At 41.7% G+C, this 19,960-nt stretch overlaps 1 protein-coding gene across 6 annotated transcripts in view; it reads right to left on the bottom strand.

The window, feature by feature from the left end:
* Positions 1-19,960, bottom strand: part of Lmbr1 (limb development membrane protein 1) — a 131,764-nt gene that overhangs the window by 40,140 nt on the left and 71,664 nt on the right. For all 6 annotated transcript variants that reach the window (XR_003733965.2, XR_005091087.1, XM_037203739.1 and 3 more), the window contains one exon: positions 14,588-14,660. Coding sequence is in view for 4 of the 6 variants with exons in the window: in XM_037203739.1 (XP_037059634.1) it covers positions 14,588-14,660 (73 nt within the window). In the remaining 2 variants the exon portion in view is untranslated. The remainder of the gene's footprint in view (positions 1-14,587; positions 14,661-19,960) is intronic.

A 19,960-nucleotide genomic window follows, 5' to 3' on the forward strand; every position in this document is an offset into this window, starting at 1 on the left:
TAAGATAGATTTTTTTCATTATAATATCAGTATAAACAGCCTTAGCCTACAGTCTGCTTTTATGTATAGAGTACTGTGTCAAGGTAAAATCTCTCACCACCATGTTAGCTAATCATTTCCTTACTGCTTCTCACCCTTTCCTCCAAATACTCGTCTTGCTGACATTTTATTTCAAGACGAATGCTACATTATTCATGTAATATATTCTGGTAATAATTTCCACTGCCCCAGCTCCTCCCCACCTACTTCACCCTCCTATTTTTTCTTTCCTTTATTTTTCTCTCTCTTTAGAAAACAAACAGGCAAACAAAAAACAAATCAGAATTTTGTTGTTTATTCACGACAGGGTTTCTCTTTGTAGCCCTGACTGTCCTGGAACTCACTCTGTAGACCAGGCTGGCCTCAAACTCAGAGATCCATCTGCCTCTGCCTCTCAAATGCTGGGACTAAAGATGTGAATCACCACTGCCTGGCCAGAATATTTTTTAAAGAAAGAGAAAAACACAAGAAACATATACACACAAACAAAACCCATACAAACAAAAAAATAAGAAACCATTATATACAAGCAAATAAGCAGTAAGACAAAAAAAATATCCAAACAAAGCAATATGAGACAAAAGTCTACAAAAATACCATTGAGTTCATTTTTGGTTTGGTTTGGTTTGGTTTGGTTTGGTTTGGTTTGGTTTGGTTTGGTTTGGTTTGATGGCCATTTACTACTGGGCCTGGGGCCTTTATAGCCTTAAGTGTGGTTAATATACCCAATGAGACTCCGTTGGAGAATACCAATTTTTCTTTGTAAGTGGTTTGTCAATTGGAGATAGTTCTTGGTTAGGGATGGGAGTTCGTTCTACTTTCCCCTCTCAGTGCTGGGACCCTGGCTGGCTTGAACCTGTGCAGGCCCTGTGTATACTGCTACAGTCTCTGTGGGTTCATATGTGCATCAATCCTGTTGTGTCTGGAAGACACTGTTTCCTTGGAGTCAGCCACCACATCTGGCTCTTACAATCTTTCCACCTCCTCTTTTACAGTTTCCTGGGCCCTGAGGGGAGGAGGAGTTTGATGAAGACATCCCACTTAGAACTAAGTATTCCAAAATCCCTCACTCTGCACATTGTTCAGTTGTGGGTTACCGTGGTAGTACCCATTTAACTTTCAATGGTGGCTGAGCAAGACACTAATGTATGAGTATAGCAGAATGTACACATAGGAGTCTTTTTATTGCGATGTTCCTTGAGCAGGACAATAGTATTTGGGTTTCCCCTAAGCCCATGGCCTATCTAGTCTTGTGTTCTTGGCTACCTGAGCAGTGTCAGGCATTGGTTATAACTCCTGGAGTGGGCCTTAAATCCAACCAGAGTGGTTGGTTACTCCCACAATGTTTGTGCCACTACTGCACTAACACAGTGTGCAGGTAGGTCACTGTTGTAGACTGCAGAGTTCATAGCTGGATTGGTGGTTACCATTTTCCTCTAGTAGCATGGTAAGTACCTTCTAGTATCATATACACTAGGGTGAAGGCTCTAGTTAGGCACCAGCTCAACTTCTCTGTTGCACTCTCTTCTGTAAATAATTTTTCACATCATTTCTGGAAGTCAATTTCTTACAGGATAAATTATCTTTTAAATCCCCGTTCAGGGTCAGAAGCATAGAGCACTGACATGACAGGTATGGATGTCCAGGTGGCAGTCTCTCCTATGACCCTCTCTGGCTTTGAATCTGCATTCAAGTCTCAGCTTGATAAATTTTTCCTGCTATTTACCATCTTTTCCCACTTGTTATTTTCTCTCCATCTAGATATGTGCTTGCATTATACCTCACCTGTAGTCAATATTTATTATTTCATGAATGATTTCCTTCTCCTATATTCTGACCTGTGATTCACAAGAGCTTTTCCACTACACTTGTGCTTCCATTGTCTTTTCCATTCTTTGGCCATCCTCCTTTAGTTTTACACTGAGTCCACCAGGTACCCTGATGCCTGTATAATATCAAGACCAACACATTCACAAGTTCTAGGGATTAGGACTGGGCATCTTTGGGGTAAGCATTATTCCATCTATCTCAAGGGATATTTTTTATTGGCTTTTATTTTCTTTAAGCCCTGGGTAGTTTTGTTTTCTAATACATCTCCTTGGCCCATCTTGTTACTTTTGGAAGTTAGGAAGAAATTCTGTCTTGACTCTCCAATTAAGTATTAAGTAGGTCTCACTTGTCAGGTGATCCTCTTCTTCACTGGCCCTACACAAGTGCCCCTGCTTCTGTTTTCTGTCTTCACTGTGGCTTCCTTTACACCTAATTAAGTCAGGTGGTCCTTCATAAAGCTGGAAAGTCACCAGCTCTTGGTCTTGGGGATTAAAGGGCAAGTAGCCAGAAGAAGAAGGCTAACCTGAGTAGTAGGACAAACAGTGACCATTCTCAAGCAAAGGTCCAAAGGAGTGCTGGGCCACATAGGTATCACTGTGGAGATTGAAAGGCCCTCTTTTGTAAGCCCCTAGAAAAGTCACAGATCCTCAGTCCCCCAGCTGTCCCCCTCTCATTTCTGCCCATCTCTAGAGACAGAGATCCAGTACCACATGTTAGTCAAAAGTTCCATGTTGTTTCCAGAGTGCCTTGGCATCATTACTTTATTCATTAATATCCAACTTACATTTTTACAAGAGTAGGGCTAAATATAGCACAGAGATACTCAGGCATTGTGAACTAGAGCTACTACAGCTTGACTACAAATTTAGTTTTGAGGTTCTGGCAACTAAAGCAAAAAGGAAACACTTAAGTTACAAAGTTAGTGGGCATCTCCACAGGAAAGAGGGCTTGCAGAGGACAGTACAACACTCTAAGATTGTCAAGTATCTTTAAATCAAAGTGCAAAATATCTAACAGTGATATTTTACTTCCAGTAGTCAGTTTGAGGCTTGGAGAATAACCGATGAACATTCTGAACTTTGAAAGAGAATAGCTACCAGGACAATGTTCCTGGTGTCTATTTGAAATTAAGTGAAGAGACTAGTAGCATACTTTGTGGTATTGTCTGCAGAGCTCAATACAAACGTCTATAACACAGAATGCATGCTTCTTCAAGAAAAATAGCTGAAGTGATATTTTTTTAAATTCTATTCTGTGTGTATGGGTGTTTTCCCTGCATGTATGTCTGTGCACCATGTGCATGCAGTGCCCTCAGAGGCCAGAAGAGGGTGTCAGACTCCCTGTAACTGGAGTTATGGATGGTTGTAAGCTGTTGTGTGAGTGCTGGGATTTAAACCCAGATCCTCTGGTAGAGCAATCAGTGAGCCATCTCTCCAACCCCTGGAAGTCACATTTCTGATATGTGCTACTATTTTAGGTGGCCCAACTACAAACACATAAGAGGTAATTGGTAAGCACTATCTTTCACATAAAAATCAAGAAAACATTCCTACTATCCTTAGATAAGTCACCTGAAATAATAGTTTTCCAGAACATTTCCCTTCCTTCATTACATGGTAATATATTAATAGCCAAGGAAAAAGTAAGCTTTGTGGGACAGAGTCCTTCACTATAAATGGCAACACTGACTAGTATGAGGACTTATGACATATTGTAAACAAACACTCGACTATTGTGTAAATTTAAGTTGCATCAAAAATGAAAATATTCTAAAAACTATATTATCATTATTTTATTTCAAAACAAACCTAAAATGTTCAGTGTCAGCATTGTCTAGTCAATAAGTCAAATTGTAGACAAAAACCTGTTTGGACAAGTCCTGAAAAATAAAAAGGGATTCTCCAAGAAAACCACAAAGCAGCTCATTTAAGGTCAATTTCACGGTATTATTCTGTTTTTCTTCCAGTCCCGACATAAGATTTCACTACCTCAAAGGAAATTGTAAGAGTATCTATTTGCATTCCCCCCAGGTGATTGGCAGTTCAACACCAATTAGTTCAAAATTACACTGTTACTAGCATGCAATAAAAACAACACCTTTCATCTTCCTTACACAGGTAAGAATACCTTCAGAGCCAATAACTTTGATCAAATGAGTATTTTTGATCCTGCCCCACCCATGTCTTTGGATTCAGGAAAACTAATAGCTGAAGGCATTCTTCCCAGCTTTATTCTTAAGCTGAAGAACTGGTGTGGTACTGAAAATATTTTGCTCCCAAGATAACAGAATTTCCCAAACTTCAGCATTTCTTCAGTAACTGAGCTGCCCTTATACTTTTTCCAATGCATAAAATAGTCTCAATATATAAGATAACTTCAGATGTTCAAGGGCAGATATTATTTAATTTAAAATATACAGTGTGTTTTAAAATACACATTTCAACTTTGGCATGTACATAATTCAAATAGCTTGATGAAATAAAATTATTTCCACAAATAATTCTGTACCTTAAATAGTTCAGGGTACTAAACTTGGTCTTCTGTGAATATTATTTGGAAGTAGCAATCTCCAGCATAAACAGATTTTCTTCTTTATTTTTTAATTTAGCAAAAAAAGTGGTAGATTAGAAAATCTGATCCAAGTAACTACAAAATTTTAATTGCTTACAACTTTAAATTTGACCAGCAATCCCATCTCCAAGAATGGGAGATTTTTCAAGTTCTGGTATTATTTCAAGTAACTTGGGCAGAAAAGCAACTGTTCAAGCCCAAGGCTCCTAATGGTTCACAGAGCAAAAGGACCATCCCCAGAGGCACCACACTCCACAAACCCAATGAATGAGGCACCTGGAAGCTGAAGCCTCACGTCCAAGTCTCCAGTCCATCTGTTTTTGTGTACTAACACTGAGGCTGTCTATAGAGGAAACACAGGGACACACATACAAGCTCCATTTCTATGTCTACTCCATTTGCCACATTCATATTTATTAACATTATAATTTCTATTGGCTTCTGACATCACCTGGCTATAACTATGAACCTGGTATTCTAAGACTTCTGATAACCAATACAACTATGGACATGCAAACAAACAAACTTTCACTATTAGTAACTACAGTCAAAGGCAAAAATATTAAAACAACCAGTTTTAGGAATATTATAGAATGTCAGGTATAATCAAAATAATGGCTTGGTCCTTTTCTATTTCAGATACAAGCACTACAGATCTTGAACTAGACAAGATGTTAAGACCACCCTTTACCCTTCATATTTGATGCTACCATTAGTAACACCATCATTCACACAGACTGTGGTTGAAAGGGAGCTGACACATACTAAATCCACATTCCATGTTTTAAAATGTGAATTTTATAATACAACTTTTTTTTATAAATTACATAGACTATGACACATGGCCCACACTCTTCTGATTTGTTTTCCAAAGCTGTCCTCCTTACTAGCATTTTAGTTTATATTTCCCATAGTCACTCATTTCATCTTGTAGCAAATAATTTGTTTGGACTACATTGTATTGTCATGAAAGTGACTAACGGGCCCAAGAAGCCAAATAAATTATGGTACCTGTCACTGTTTCATCCCTATGTATACAAATGCTTTTTACAGATATAAAATCAGGTCTATGCTGTCTGACTGTGCCCAGACACTTTGCATAGAAACCCAGAGTTGAAGTCCAAGATATTCCCTATAGTGGCATATGTGTATATGTGTCTATGTATACGCAGAGGCAAACAGATACAGTAATCTATACACATAGTCTACTATAGTACTCTACATATGATGTATATATCCTGTTCAAAGAAGGTATTCTTTATTCAATGATTGTGTGTGTGTGCGCATGCGTGTGTGCGTGCATGCATGCGTGCGTGCGTGTGTGTGTGTGTGTGTGTGTGTGTGTGTGTGTGTGTTTGTGTATGTGTGTGTATTCTACATGAATCAAGTATTCTTAGTGTGTGGAATGGTTCTGATTGTTCACATTCTGTGGCCACAACACTTGGGAAATCACCTCACTCCCACCACACACAATTCTTCAAATGATGACTGCTAGAGCCTCAAAGAATTCCCTAGGACAAAGCCAAGAAAGCTTTTGTGTTTGCCATATGAATGATGTTAGATAAGCAGCAGCACAACTGCCTGCAGTCCTGCTAGGAACACAGGGAAAGCCTGACAGAAAGCTCCATGGAAAAGCAGCCGCAGGTACATCCCAACTCAGTATCTTCACAAAACCCTGAAACCCAGTTTCTAAATAGCAAGAATCAAATACTGACAATGACACAGAGACTGGCTGAGAGGTCACCAAGGTCCAGGAAGAGGCTACACAGGCATGTCTTATTATTTTCAGTCCCTTTATTTTTCCATGTCCAAAGGTATTAAAACCCAGAAAAAGCTGCTACCTCTTCTGTGCCCTAAGAATAAAGAGCTAATGCAAGTTTCAATGAGAAAGGCTTTTTAAAAAAGATTAGAATCAAGAGGCTGGAGACAACTCAGTGGTAGAGTGTTTGCCTAGCATGTACAAGGAAGGCCCAGTGTTCAATTTCCAGCACTGAAAAAAAAAAAAATAGAATCAAGCAAGCAAGAAACTGCTACCAAAAAAATTACATACAAATTTTTATCATGAAGATGAAAATAGTACCTAACAGAATTGAATTATAGTTCAAAGGCTATAATATTTTAAAATAAATTACCTTAAAAGAACTGTGAAGGTTTTGAACTCAAACAACAAAAATAATTTCTTTTCATTATGGAACTTCTAAAGTTACCCAGTACACCCATGGGCTATATACATACAAAAGCTAATTATTTCAATTAATGCTGCTGCATTACTTAAACATTTAAGTATGTTAATGATATATGTATCCTCTTAACACTGGGGAAAAATTATAAAAGATTTTCTACCTGATTAGTGTAATGGACTTTCTGTCAGGCTCCTCTGCAGGAGTCCTGGGAGCAAACAATTCTGGCTGCTCAGAGTTTGCAGATGCAACGGCAGGGAAACCACCTCCTTTCCACCTGCCCAAACTCAGCCGTTTGCTGTGGCCCAGTGTCACCCTTCCTAAACCTGTTCACTGGAATTGTTTTCTGTCCTCTCACTGCATTCCACTTCCCTGGCCTGCCTTCTTAAAGCTCTGCCTTGTTCTTTGGTTTGGTTTGGTTTTGATCTACCCAGTGATACAAGGAACACCCACGGGATATATATGTTCTATGCACAGCAGAGACAGACACTTACAAAGCTCCCTGCCCTGACAGGCTCTGTCCAATGTGGAGAGACAGGCATGGTAGAGAGTGAAAGGACTGTAAAGAAATAAAGAAGGTGAGAGGAAGCAGTATGCAGTGGAGGTGGACTTGAGGGTGTATGACTGATACTGGCTGCATTCAGGGAAAACATGGCAAGTCCTGTAAGAGGAGCTTTGAGATAAGACCTAGGACACAGAAGGAAAGTCACTTCTGTGTCACAGCTGCATGTCTTGTCAGACCAGTTGTTACTGTAGCGACCAGGGTTCACAGCTGGGTAAGATCGATGATGACTTTTCTTTTCAGTGGCTTGCATAGTACCTCCCTGTACTACGAACACTAGCCAGTAGAGATGAAACTTGCAGGTCTGAACCAGTTTGGTTTCTGGATGTCTGCACTATCTTCAGCAACGGGGCCTTACTGTGCCGTTCAGGAGGGTAACCGAGAGACTTGACCACAGACCGTCATGTTTAGGGGTCTACAGGACTTCACCAGCCAACAACTAACTCACAAAGAGATAACCCAACCTGGCACTGGGTCTTTTGTTAGCCTATAGTACTTAGTAGGAGAATTATTGCCCATTACAGGATAGCCCCATTTAAACTTTTTATATATGGGTATGTATCACATGTTTTCTCTTATTTGCGAATGTTAGCTTTGAATCTTTAACATCCATAAATGAGAGAAAATGTGATATTTGTCTGAGTCTGGGTTACCTCACTCAGAATGACTGTTTGCAGCTCCACCTATTTATCTGTGAATGTCATAATTTCATTTTTCTTAACAACTCAACAGCATTCCATTGTGTAAATGAATCACATTTTCATTAGCCATTCATCAGTTGATGGGTGTCTAGGTAGTTTCTATTTCCTGGTTACTGCCAATAGAGCAGCAGTGAACACTGATGAGTAAGTATCTCTATAGTAAGATAGAGTCCTTTGGATATGTGTTCAAGGGTGATATAGCTGGATCATGTGGCAGATCTACTTCCATCTTTTTGAGGAATGTCCACACTGATTTATATCGTGGCTGCACCAGTTTGTATTCCCCCAGTAGTGAATAAGTGTTTCTCTCTCCCTGCATCTTTGCCAGCACTTGTCCCCATTATCAACCGTGGTCTTTATATAGTACACTGACTAGTAATAGTCCTCTAAGACTTTGTACCTCTGAGCGTCATCTATTCTTTCTCCCACTCCTCCTTTTCTAGCCTCTGATAGCCCCACTGAAATGTCAGCATCCAGCCTACAAGCTGGGTCTTATGCTATGTCAGTCAGAGTGGAGGACCTATAGTTTCTAGGAGCACCAAAGGCCTGAGAGAGGGTAGTCTGTTAGGTCAATGGAGGCAAAACTCAAAGAGATATGATCTGTGTCCCAGGGCATTCACCATGCATAGTGTTCCCTTGGGGAGCCAGACACAGGACTGGGGAAGGGTTGGTATCATAGATCCAGATACACATGATCTTGGTCATTACTACAATGGGCTTTTCAGAGCTGGTCCTGTCCTCCTATACAACTTTTATATAGATAATGTAAAAACAAAAATTTTTTAAATGTAAAGTTGACTCCATGCAGATGGAAAAGAGCCACCTTGGAGGAGAAGACAAAATGGTAGCAGCTAAGTCTCTGGGTCAGTAAATAACGACAAGTGCTGGCATCTGAACAAGGTGTACCTGAGCCAGAACACAGCCAAGACAGCCACAGGGCCAAGAGAAGAGGCTGCACAGTGAGGGTATAGGCAGGGACAAGTTTGGAGGAAGGAAGCAGCAGGTAAAATTTCTCCACGTTTGCTTCTGGTTCCTCAAGAAACAGGAAACAAGGTCAGCAGCTGAGGTAGTGAGAAATATCTGAGAAAAGAAATGTTATCCAGCTATTGTGAATAGGATAGCAATGAACATGGCTGAGCAAGTATCTGTGGAGTAGGAGGTCAAGTCCTTTGGGCATATGTCAATAAGTGGAGGAGCTGGGTCATACGATGTAGTAGTCTGAACGTAATTGGCCCCCATAAACTCATAGGGAGTGGCACTATTAGGAGGTGTGGCTTTGTTGGAGTAGGTATGGCCTTGTTGGAGGAAGTGTGTCATGTGGAGGTGGGCTTTGAGGTCTCATATATACTTAAGCCATGCCCCATGTCTTGGTTCACTTCCTGCTGCCTTGGGATCAAGATGCAGAATTCTCCAGCACCATGTCTGCCTGCACACCACCATATTCCCAGGCATGCTCCCCGCCATGATAAGGGACTCAGAAACTACAAGCCACTACCTCAATTAAATGTTTTCCTTTTTAAGAGCTGCTATGTCATGATATCTCTTCACAGAAATAGAAACCCTAAGACATACAGTAAATGTATTTTTAGCTTTTGAGAATTCTCTACATTGATTTTCATAACAACTGCACCAGTCTGCAATCTCACCAACAGCAAATGAGGGCTCCCTTCCCACCACACTGCATCCAGCATCTTTTGTCAATTGTTTTGTTGATCTTTGCTATTCTGACTTGTGTAAGATAAAATCTCAGTTGTTTTGATTTGCATTTCCCTAATTGCTAGGGACTATTAATATTTTTTTGAGTATTTCTAAATCCATTTTTATTCTTTTGAGAACTCTCTGTTCACGTACCAGGCCCTTTTTTGAATGGGTAATTCATTCTTTGGGTTTGTTTTTTGAGTTTTTTATATATTCTGAATATTAATCCTTTGTCAGATGTATAGCTGGCAAAGTTTCTATCCAGCTCTATGGGCTTCCTCTTTCACCTGGATGATAGTTTCTTTAGGTATGCAGCAGCTTTTTAGTTTTATGAAGTCATACTTGTCAATTGTTAGCTTTAATTATTCAGCAACTGGAGTCCGATTCAGGAAGTCATTTCCTACACCTATATCATGTAGGGCACTGCTTATGTTTTCTTCTAGCAGTTTCAGTATTTCAGCTTTCACCTTTAGTCCTTCACTCCATTTGGAGTTAGGTTTTGTGCAAGGTGACAGATACAGGTCTTCTTGCAGGTAGACATCCAGTTTTCCTGGCACCATTTATGCTTTCTTTTTCTCCAGCTTATCTTTTTGACATCTTTGTCAAATATTAAATGGCTAAAGTTATGTGTACTCATGTTTGGGTCTTGGATTTTGTTGCATAGGTCAATTTCTATTTCGATGCCTGTTTGTATTACTATGGCTCTGTAATTGATCTTGAAATTCGGAATGGTGATCCTGTAAACACTGTCCTTTTTTCTCAGGATTGTTTTGACTATTCTGGGTCTTTCATGGTTCCATATGAATTTTAAGATAATTATTTCTATTTCTGTGAAAAATGAGATAGTGATATTTAATGGGATTGCATTAAGTCTGTAAATAGCTTTTGGTAAAAATAGTCATTTTTACAATATTAATTCTACCAATTCATGAGCATGAGATGTTATTCCATTTTCTAGTGACTTTATCTCTTCAGAGATTTAAATTTTTCAGTGTAGAGGTCCTTTACTTCCTTGGTTAGGTTTATTCATAGGTATTTTTATCTTCTTTGAAGCTACTGTGAATAGAAGTGTGGTGGTTTGAATAAGAATGGCCCCCCAGGGGCTTATATACTTGGATACTTAGTCACCAGGGAGTAGAACTGTTTGAAAGGATTAGAAGGATTAGGAAGTGTGGCCTTGTTGGAGAAAGTGTGTCACTGGGGGTGGGTTTAGAGGTTTCAAAAGTCCACATAGGCCCAGGCACCCATATGCACTTGTTCTTTCTCTTTTTTCTCTTCTTCTTCTCTTCTTCTCTTCTCTTTTCTTCTCCTCTCCTCCCCTCCCGTCCCCTCCCCCTCCCCCCTCTTCTCTCTCTCTCTCTCTCTCTCTCTCTCTCTCTCTCTCTCTCTCTCTTCCTCCCTCCCTCCCTCCCTCCCTCCCTCCCTCCCTCCCTCCCTCCCCAAGCCCCTCTCTGTCTCTGCCTATGGATGTAGCTCTCAGCTACTGCTCCAGCTACTGCTCCAGCACCTGCCTGCATGCCACCATGCTCCACACCATGATGACACATATCAAGTCTCTCAAACCATAAGCAAATCCCCAATTAAATGTTATAAGAGCTTATAAGAGCTACCTTGGTCTTGGTGTCTCTTCACAGCAACAGAACAATGACTAAGACAGAGAGCATGTCTCTGTATGTTTGCTGGTGGTATATAAAAAAGCTATTGACTTATGCAAGCTGATTCTGTATCTTGCCACATTGCTGAATTTGTTTATTGTTTCTAGAAGTTTTCTTATACAATTTTTGGGATCTCTAATGTGTAGTATCACGTCATCTGCAAACAGGTATAGTTTGACTTCTTTCCACATTTGTATCCCTTTATTTTCTTTCTCTTTCCTTATTGCTCCATAGGCCTCAACCCTACACAAAGAACTAAAGGCAACTAAGTAATGCTGAGAATGGGAGAAACAGTCTTGTCCAGGGAAGAGCACACCAAGTTATTAGCCAACACCAAATGGTTAGCCCTGAAAACATACATACAAGTAATATTATACAGACTAAGTAGGTTGCATTTATGAATATATGCATATATATATACATACATGTATGTAACAGAAATTAATGGAAAAAAATAGCCATGAATTTGAAAGAGAGCAAGGAAGGGGGTTGTGTGGGGAAAGAGAAGGGGAAAATGATATAATAATATAACAATCTCAAAAAATAAAAGAATTTAAAAGAAAAGTCATCCAAAGATTCTAAAGTAAACTTAAGAAATGGTCACATACTGGAAGGAAGAGCAGGCAGCATAATCAGGAGTAAGCACAAAAACTAGAAAGAGCAGGAGGTAACAAGGCTTGAGCTTCACCCAACAGAGCACAGCCCTGGAATACAGGCAAGAGCCTGATAAAGCACACAGGCAGGATCCACTTCTAACCTTGGCTAGGCATATAGCCTGGGCAAGGAAGCTTTGGGTATGGTAGAGATGGGATCAAGGCTACTGAGAGAACAGCATGCTGGGTCTCTATTGAAGGACTGTGGGAAATGGAGGTTGACAGGAAAAGAGCTAGAAGAAATAGAGGAGGGTGGGCTTGGAGTGGAGATGCCTAATATGAGATGTGCAGGCATTAGATCACTGTGGAGGGCAATGCCAAGGTGTTACAGGCAGATAAAGCACCTGAACAGAGGACCAAGAAGCTTCCCAAAAGACTAGGAAAGCCATAACAAGCATGAAAAATCACAGATCAGAAAGTGCCATCAGAAAAGAGAGTTCTGAGGAATAAGGAGCTACTAGAACAGGAGAAGCAGGAATGGCCTGGTAGCAGAGATGGCAGGACCACAAGAGATCAAAGTGTTGAAAAGGAGGAAAGAGCAGGATATCTAGCAAAGCCTAGAGGGAAAGGATAGCATGTGAGGAAGCACACAACAGAACTGCACAATGCACCACCCACCCCCAGAGTGAAGGCAAGCTGTAGGAAGACAGTCCCCACACAAGGGTGATGGGGACACAACAGTGCTGGAGAGAGCAGAAAAAGGAGGGATGAGGACATAGGAGTCACAAGTGGAGTAATCTTCAGATATAAGCATCACATACAAAAGTTACAGGAGCTAGGGAACATGGAAACTCAGTCAGAAATAAGACACTTAGAGATACAGGGTCAGGAGTTCAGACACTGTGGACTCATCTACTGTGACCTGTTACAGAGAGTGAGGGCTAAGTACACCCTTTGCTTTAAGTCTCCAGGCAGCATGCAAGGGAGACTATGTGAGGAATAGGATAGAGTTCTGTCAGGATCCCAGGGGATTCAGAGGCTGTACCTCTACTCCTGCCAACAAAGAGGGGGCATCAGACAATGACTGCCTTGACCACATATGTAGAACTCTGTGGATCCCTTCTACTCTATGTGTTTGGGCACTAAAGCCTTATTCATTTTAATTCGTTATTTATTTATTCTCCATCAGTCAACTAGTCTACCATCTTGAGACAGTCTTAATTCATCTACACATCTGATGCAAAACCAGGAAGAGAAAAGGACCAGGCTGAGGACAGGATGGCTTCCTCGGGACATTGACACTGTAAACAAGCACAGCTTTGCTATTTCATTAACATGGTTTGTGAAAAAGAACAAAACCATTCAACAGTTTATACAATAGCACTATCAAGTGTCAGAGAACACTGGAGAAGCCAGCCAGGCATTCCATGTTTCAGCTATACTACTACATTTAAAGGGGCATGGGAACTCCATGCCACTATAGAGTGATGGCCACAACATGTCATGCTACCTTCAAGGTAAAACAAGTGTTAGCCTTACAGCAAAGTCCTTTCTTACCACCAGCCAAGTGTAGAGTCTCTCCAGAGGACTATAAGAATGCACTGGAAAGAACACATATCCCAAAGCTGCCTGTTATAACACCCTACAGCCCACACACTAAGGCACCATTAGTAAAAGCCACCATCAGTTCCACAAATTAGCATCATGAGCACATTTTTAGAGACTGATACTCTTGCTGTTCTATAATTCTTCCCAGAGCAAAGGTAGAACATACTTTTGCTTTATAATTTAAAATATAAAGTAACTGCTACAACCAAATACATTTAACATTATACCATATTTAATGAAATCCATGAGGATGACTTACCTTACTAAGGGCCTACTTCTACTCTTTCCTAAAAGTAGCAAATCACTGGGGCTGGAGAGATAGTTCAGTGGTTAAGAGTGCTGCTTGCTCTCCCAGAGGACCCAGGTTTGATTCTCAGCACCCAAATGACAGCTTACACCATCTGTAACTCTAGTTCCAAGGGATCCAGTGCTGCCTTCTGTCATCCATGGGCACTGCATGCACATGGTACACAGACATACATGCAGGCAAAACATCCATATGTATAAAATAATTTTTTTAAGTTTAAAACAGCAAATCATGAAATGTTCTTTTCTTCTTGCTTTTTCTCCTCTGCAGATGTTAACCAATAAACCACAGAAGCTTACAATTCTTACTACAGTCAAATATCAACTTGGCCCTACAGTCATATAATAAATAATCCAGCCTATTAGTTTCCACCTGAAACAGCCCCCAGTAGCCAATCACAGCAACACACTATTACGGAGTTTCCCTAAAATCATTTTAAAGGCAGCTTGCCAGTTAGACAGTTTCAGTGGTACAGGAGTAACCCAAGGCTGGTATAAAAAACCACCCGAGCTAACAGTATTCCTTAATATCTCCTAAAAAAGGCTACTCTTTCTTCCCTTCAACTCTCAACAGAAGGGAAAAAGCAGGCCTGAGTCACTGAGGCAGGGTGCAGTCCTGCAGCACCTTTCAAGTGTAGATGTCCAAGGAGCTGTTGTGGCCACTGCCTCCAGGAGAGCCAGCCATGTGGCCCTGGCCCTTCCCTCCCAAATTCTCTCACACACCCTTTGTCAGCAAGCACCTTTGTCACTTGTAAGACTCTGAGAGAGGATATATTTCCACTCTTCAACTGTCTGTCTCTGGTGGATGAATTTTCTACCTGATCTAACTATGTAACATACATACCATGTAGTCTTCTCTGGAGTGCTTCTTCCTCTAGGGTAATAATATAAATTTGTTCATCCAAGTCTTCAAGAATCTAAATGAAAAGATAAACTACTCAATAATGGCTCTCCCATTAGTTATCTAGTTGACCTCATCATAGAACACTCCTGCTTAGGACCCCATGCTTTCTAGCATGTGCTGCTTCTTAGCCTTGGTAAGGTCTCTGGAGAGGTTTCCTTCTGCTTCCTCCTCTTGTGTGATGGTTATTCTGTGTCATTATCTATTATCTACTTTTTCTTTCTTTCTTTTTTTAAAACTTTTTTTATTTATTCTTTATGTCTTTCATACCTTGCATCTCAGTCCCATTCATTTCCTGTCCCTGTGTATCTGCCCTCTGACCTTGCAGCACTCCCCCCCCACTCACACTTGAGGTGACACACTCAAGTATATGACACCCCATGTTCTGCAGCTTATTGTTTTAAGACCAAGTGTTATATTGACTCAAATAACTAAGACCCCAAAATTAAATGCCCAAACTATTTAATTTGTGAAAATTTAAGCATATTTTACATATTTTATTTAATGCATTTATGTTTTTCTATTTTAATACTAACCAAACACTTCAAAACTTGTTATAACAAAATCTACATGCATCTAAATTGGATATTTTAAGGCTTAAAGGATTACACGTTGTAGTATTCTCAAGGGCTAACAAGGGCATGAATTTTAAACAGAGAGTGAGACACAGCAAATACATCTTTATGAGCAAGCTGTTATTTTAGAGCTAAAAGGAAGAGATCATCTAGTACAGTATTTGTCTCCCATGTGTTTTTTACCTACTCTCTAAATTAAAAATCTATAAGCTGGGGGCTGGAGAGATGGCTCAGTGGTTATGAGCACTGACTGCTCTTCCAGAGGGCCTAAGTTGGATTCCCACCAGCCACATGCCAGCTCACAACCATATATAGACTAGCTTCATCTACATAGCAAGTTCTAGGCTAGCTGGAATTACACAATGAGATGCTGTCTCAATATTAAAAAAAAAATAAAAATAAAAATAAAAATAAAAATAAAATAAAACAAAACAAAAACCCTTTAAACTTTATCGGAGACACATAGGACATCCCATTTTTTTAACTTGATATAGTACTTCCCTGAGTACTGGAAGCTGAGATCATAAAATCCATCCAAGACAAAGCCTTAGAGAAGTACTGTTTACATACACACACTCAACAGCATGCCATACAACACTGGGGGGCAGGGGCACTCAACAATCACCAACTGTATGGGATAGTGTCTTTACTGTCTTCAAAACTAAGAAAACCTAAAACTTCAATTCTGGCTTTGTTATCATGGCTCTCCTATGAGAAGGTTCTGTCTTCCTGGCTCTGGAGGAAGTGTGAAAGCAGCAGAGCTGGTGGCACTGCATTCTATCACTCAAGCCCAAGCTCTTGATTCCAGCAAAGCAATAAAAAGGGAAGAGTTGCTGGAGTAAAGTAAGGAGAGGGATAACTCTTTCTGTGCACCTGCCAACCTTAAAGTTGCTCTAAAATCATGTGGCCCCCATCTAAAAACATTCATAAAGCAACTCACTGCTTTACAGTCCTTTCACAAGTATCTATGGTCTCCTTCAGCCTGGGACTAAGCTATCGTTGAACAGATGTACCACCAGATGCACCACGGGAGCAATAAAACAATAAAAACAAAATAAGCAAGAAAAAGTAGATTTGGGTCTGTAGGACTGGTACTTTCATGTGCTCCAGCAGATCACATCTGGGGTGGATACTGGGGTAGGCCAACCCATAACCTTGGCTCTGGGCCTGGGTAGTTGCAGGGTTGGTCAGCTTGCTAGCTCTCTCTTGTCCTTACCAGGAGGATGAGCTCTCATGCATTGCCTTGACAAGTTCACCCTTTGCAGAGATGAACAAGGGGTGGGGCTAGACTCTTTGCAATGAACATTTGCAAGTAAAGATATATGGACGGACGGGGGGGGGGATTTACTGTGTGACTGACTATGTCACATTACAGCTTCCATGAGATTTCTTTCCTTTTCTTTTTCGTTCTCTTAAAATTTTATTGGGGGGGGGGAGTGCTGCAAGGTCAGAGGGCAGATACACAGGGACAGGAAATGAATGGGACTGAGATGCAAGGTATGAAAGACATAAAGAATAAATAAAAAGAAAGTTTTAAAAAAAGAAAGAAAGAAAAAGTAGATAATAGATAATGACACAGAATAACCATCACACAAGAGGAGGAAGCAGAAGGAAACCTCTCCAGAGACCTTACCAAGGCTAAGAAGCAGCACATGCTAGAAAGCATGGGGTCCTAAGCAGGAGTGTTCTATGATGAGGTCAACTAGATAACTAATGGGAGAGTAACCCAAGACTGAGAGGGCAGAGAGAAGAACTCTCTTCTCAATCATTGTTTCCCATCACTTTCAGCTGTCAGAATTTAAATTGATCACGTTGATCTGTCCTAAGTCCTAATACTTTGAGGGTTTACAATAGTATAAACTATTGGTAATTCAGAACACAGCTGAATGGCAGCAGCAGAAGCAGCAGAAATGTACATCATGTGCATGCCTCTGAGCATCCCAGAACCTTCACTACTTCATACTCTAAGAAGCAAAGATTTACAGGGAAACTCCGAGTGTCTTCAGGGCCTTGGCTCATCACTACTGTGAACTAACAGGAACTCAGACATGAGCACCCGCATGGAGACAGCAACCAAGATAAAAATTTCAAACAGTAACTTTGAGATTAAAACAAACGTCAAAACTAAGGCTTAAATAAAATGTTAGCAAAGGTCACAGGGAAAAAGTACTTACAGCTGAAGAGAGAAAGAGCACTCAACCAGTGTTTCTGATGGCCAGAACACCTAACCTGACTGACAGCCTAAACTCCAAGACATGAACAGGCACGTTCAGGTAGAGAAAGCCATGTGTAAACACAGAAGTAGAGGAGGCAAGTTCATGAGGAGGAAATCCCTAATCTTGAGCTCTTAGAGGACCCTGGGCTCTGGGTTCAAACTTGCCCTTACACAGCTCTGTGACTAACAACTACTCAGCCTGTTGGGATTCCTGGCCACTCCTCCATTTACATGATTGCACATGCACAGTTCAGTAGCCAAGCAAGGGGCCTTATATCCTACGTAATCCATGTGCTGCGTGATCGCGTAATTTGCACGCAGCATGATCACACAATCTGCGCATGAGTGGTGGCGTAGCTCCGTAAGCCCATATGCGCATGTGCAGGGGAATCCATAAAAAGCGGAACACAGACTCCCCCACACACACACTACTTTCCTTCTCCTCCCCACCTTCTCTCTGCACGTGTCTTCCACAGGCCTGGTCACACTCTCTTTGGTCCCTCTCTTCTGCTCTCTCCTCCCCCGCCCCATCTCTCCCTCCTCACGTGTCCTTTCAACAGGCCTGACCACATTCTGTCCTCTCCCCTCTCTCCTCCTAATAGAACTCTGATAGTGAGTTTTGTCGTGCCTTGTGGCTTTTCTCGCACAGTAACAGTGCCTGCCGCTTAATGAATAACATTGTGCCACAGCGTCACTGAATTAAAACCAACATTGATGCCATGGCGAAGCAGGCTCTCTCGGCACTCTGTGTCCAGGACCCTGTGCCGAGGTTTTGCTCCATCTACAACTGCTCTCTTTTTTCATTTGCCCAGCTGGGACCGCTCCATACAACACTGGTGAATTTTCCCTTTCCAGTTCCTTGCCATTTCCCACAACTGTGGCCTGAAATATATTTCTCTCTGTTGAACCCCCAGGGGGTTCTTGGACCACGTACACCATGACTCATTCACTCTTGATGAAGCACTAAATGCTGTCGGACCCCTGGGGAGTCCTCCGGGTATGCACGCCCCTGCCCAGCCCTTGCCCCTCTCTTGACGAAGGGTGGGGTAACTTGTGTCAGTAGCATGTGCCAGTCTACAGATCTTTCCCTACTCGGGGTCACCTGAGATGGGGGAAGTCTTGGATCCCATTTGTTATTTTAGTTGTTTATTTTTTTTCTCTCAGCTGCAGTCATGGAACATAAAGACTTCCTCCTCTTGGTCCCACTCCTCCTCTGAGAAATGCCTTAAATATCCCTAGATACCAGTAAATATGGCCTTGTAATAGTTGCTTGGACTTCAATATTTCTCGGGAATTATCTAACTTCTGCCAGCATACGGGTAAATGAAAAGAGTTACCTTATCCCCTCGCTTTTACCTAAGCTCTGAGCCCTCCCTTTCTGAGTCTTTCTCTCCTGCCCACTTGGATTCCTGAACCTGGGGAATCTCTGACTCCAAAGAACCTCTGCCTATCTGACCTCCACTCTGTCCTCTGGTATCGGGAGGGCCATTCCTGCCCAACTCTGGCTCCCACCTCCACTCTTACTGTCACCCGTTCTCAAGCTGCCCTGAGTAGCACGGAGAGGTATGGAAGCAGGATAGGATGCATGCAAATGAGTTTACATCAGGATCCACACTGGGATTATAATAATTCAGAAGGCTCTCTAGCCAGAGATCAGTTTACAACCTGCCTCCTAGAGGGCCTCCATAAGGCTGCCCTAAAACCATCAAACTATCAAAAGAAAAAAAATTTTAATTCAAGATACAGAATAAAATCTGTCTCATGTCTCCCAGAGCTTCTCAACATCAGGGCTAGCTAACTTAAGCATCTGGAGAGAGGGCCCCCTGAACCCACAGGGAGAAGTCTCAGCTGTGGCATTTAAGATACCATGGGAGAGATGAGAAAGCCCATGAACAGAATTGCCAAATGCTGGCACACTCTATCCAAGCAGCTGCATAAAGGCTTCCAGGTCCCTGTTTTAAATGTGTGGTAGAAAAGACCACAGGGGCTAATGTGTGCCCTGCCCCACTTGGGTCATCAATTAAGCCTTGTCCAAAGTGCCACCGAGAGGGGTACTGGTCAGCTGACTGCCCTCGTGTACCTCGTGGCATGGGGACATCAAACAAAGACCTCCAGCAGACCTCCTAGGCTTGGCCATGGGCTGGCAGGGAACCCAGGATGCAGCATGGGGTGATCCATTTCCTTCCTGTTGGTCGCCGAGCCACTTATTCAATCCTAAGGGAGTTTTGGGGTCCCACCTCTTCTTGTTTCCCTATTATCGGGGTAGGGGAAGAGCCTTACTCACCTCACCAGATCCCACTACTTAATGGTACTTTCAGGGGTACCTAATGGGAAGAGATTTTCCAGCTAAGGTAGGAGCTTTTGTTTCATTGCTCCCCCCATGTGCCTCACTCCAGACTGGTCAGCAGTGTCTCTTCTCCTCCCCATGCACAGTGACACAGACAGGGCCCTGCTCTCTCTCAAGTTCCAGAGGACATCAGGATCCACTGCCTTGTCACCGACTCCAGGAGAATGAGGTCTCACCCC

Source organism: Peromyscus leucopus, chromosome 3, assembly GCF_004664715.2.
Source record: "Peromyscus leucopus breed LL Stock chromosome 3, UCI_PerLeu_2.1, whole genome shotgun sequence".
Classification (NCBI taxonomy): Eukaryota; Metazoa; Chordata; class Mammalia; order Rodentia; family Cricetidae; genus Peromyscus; species Peromyscus leucopus.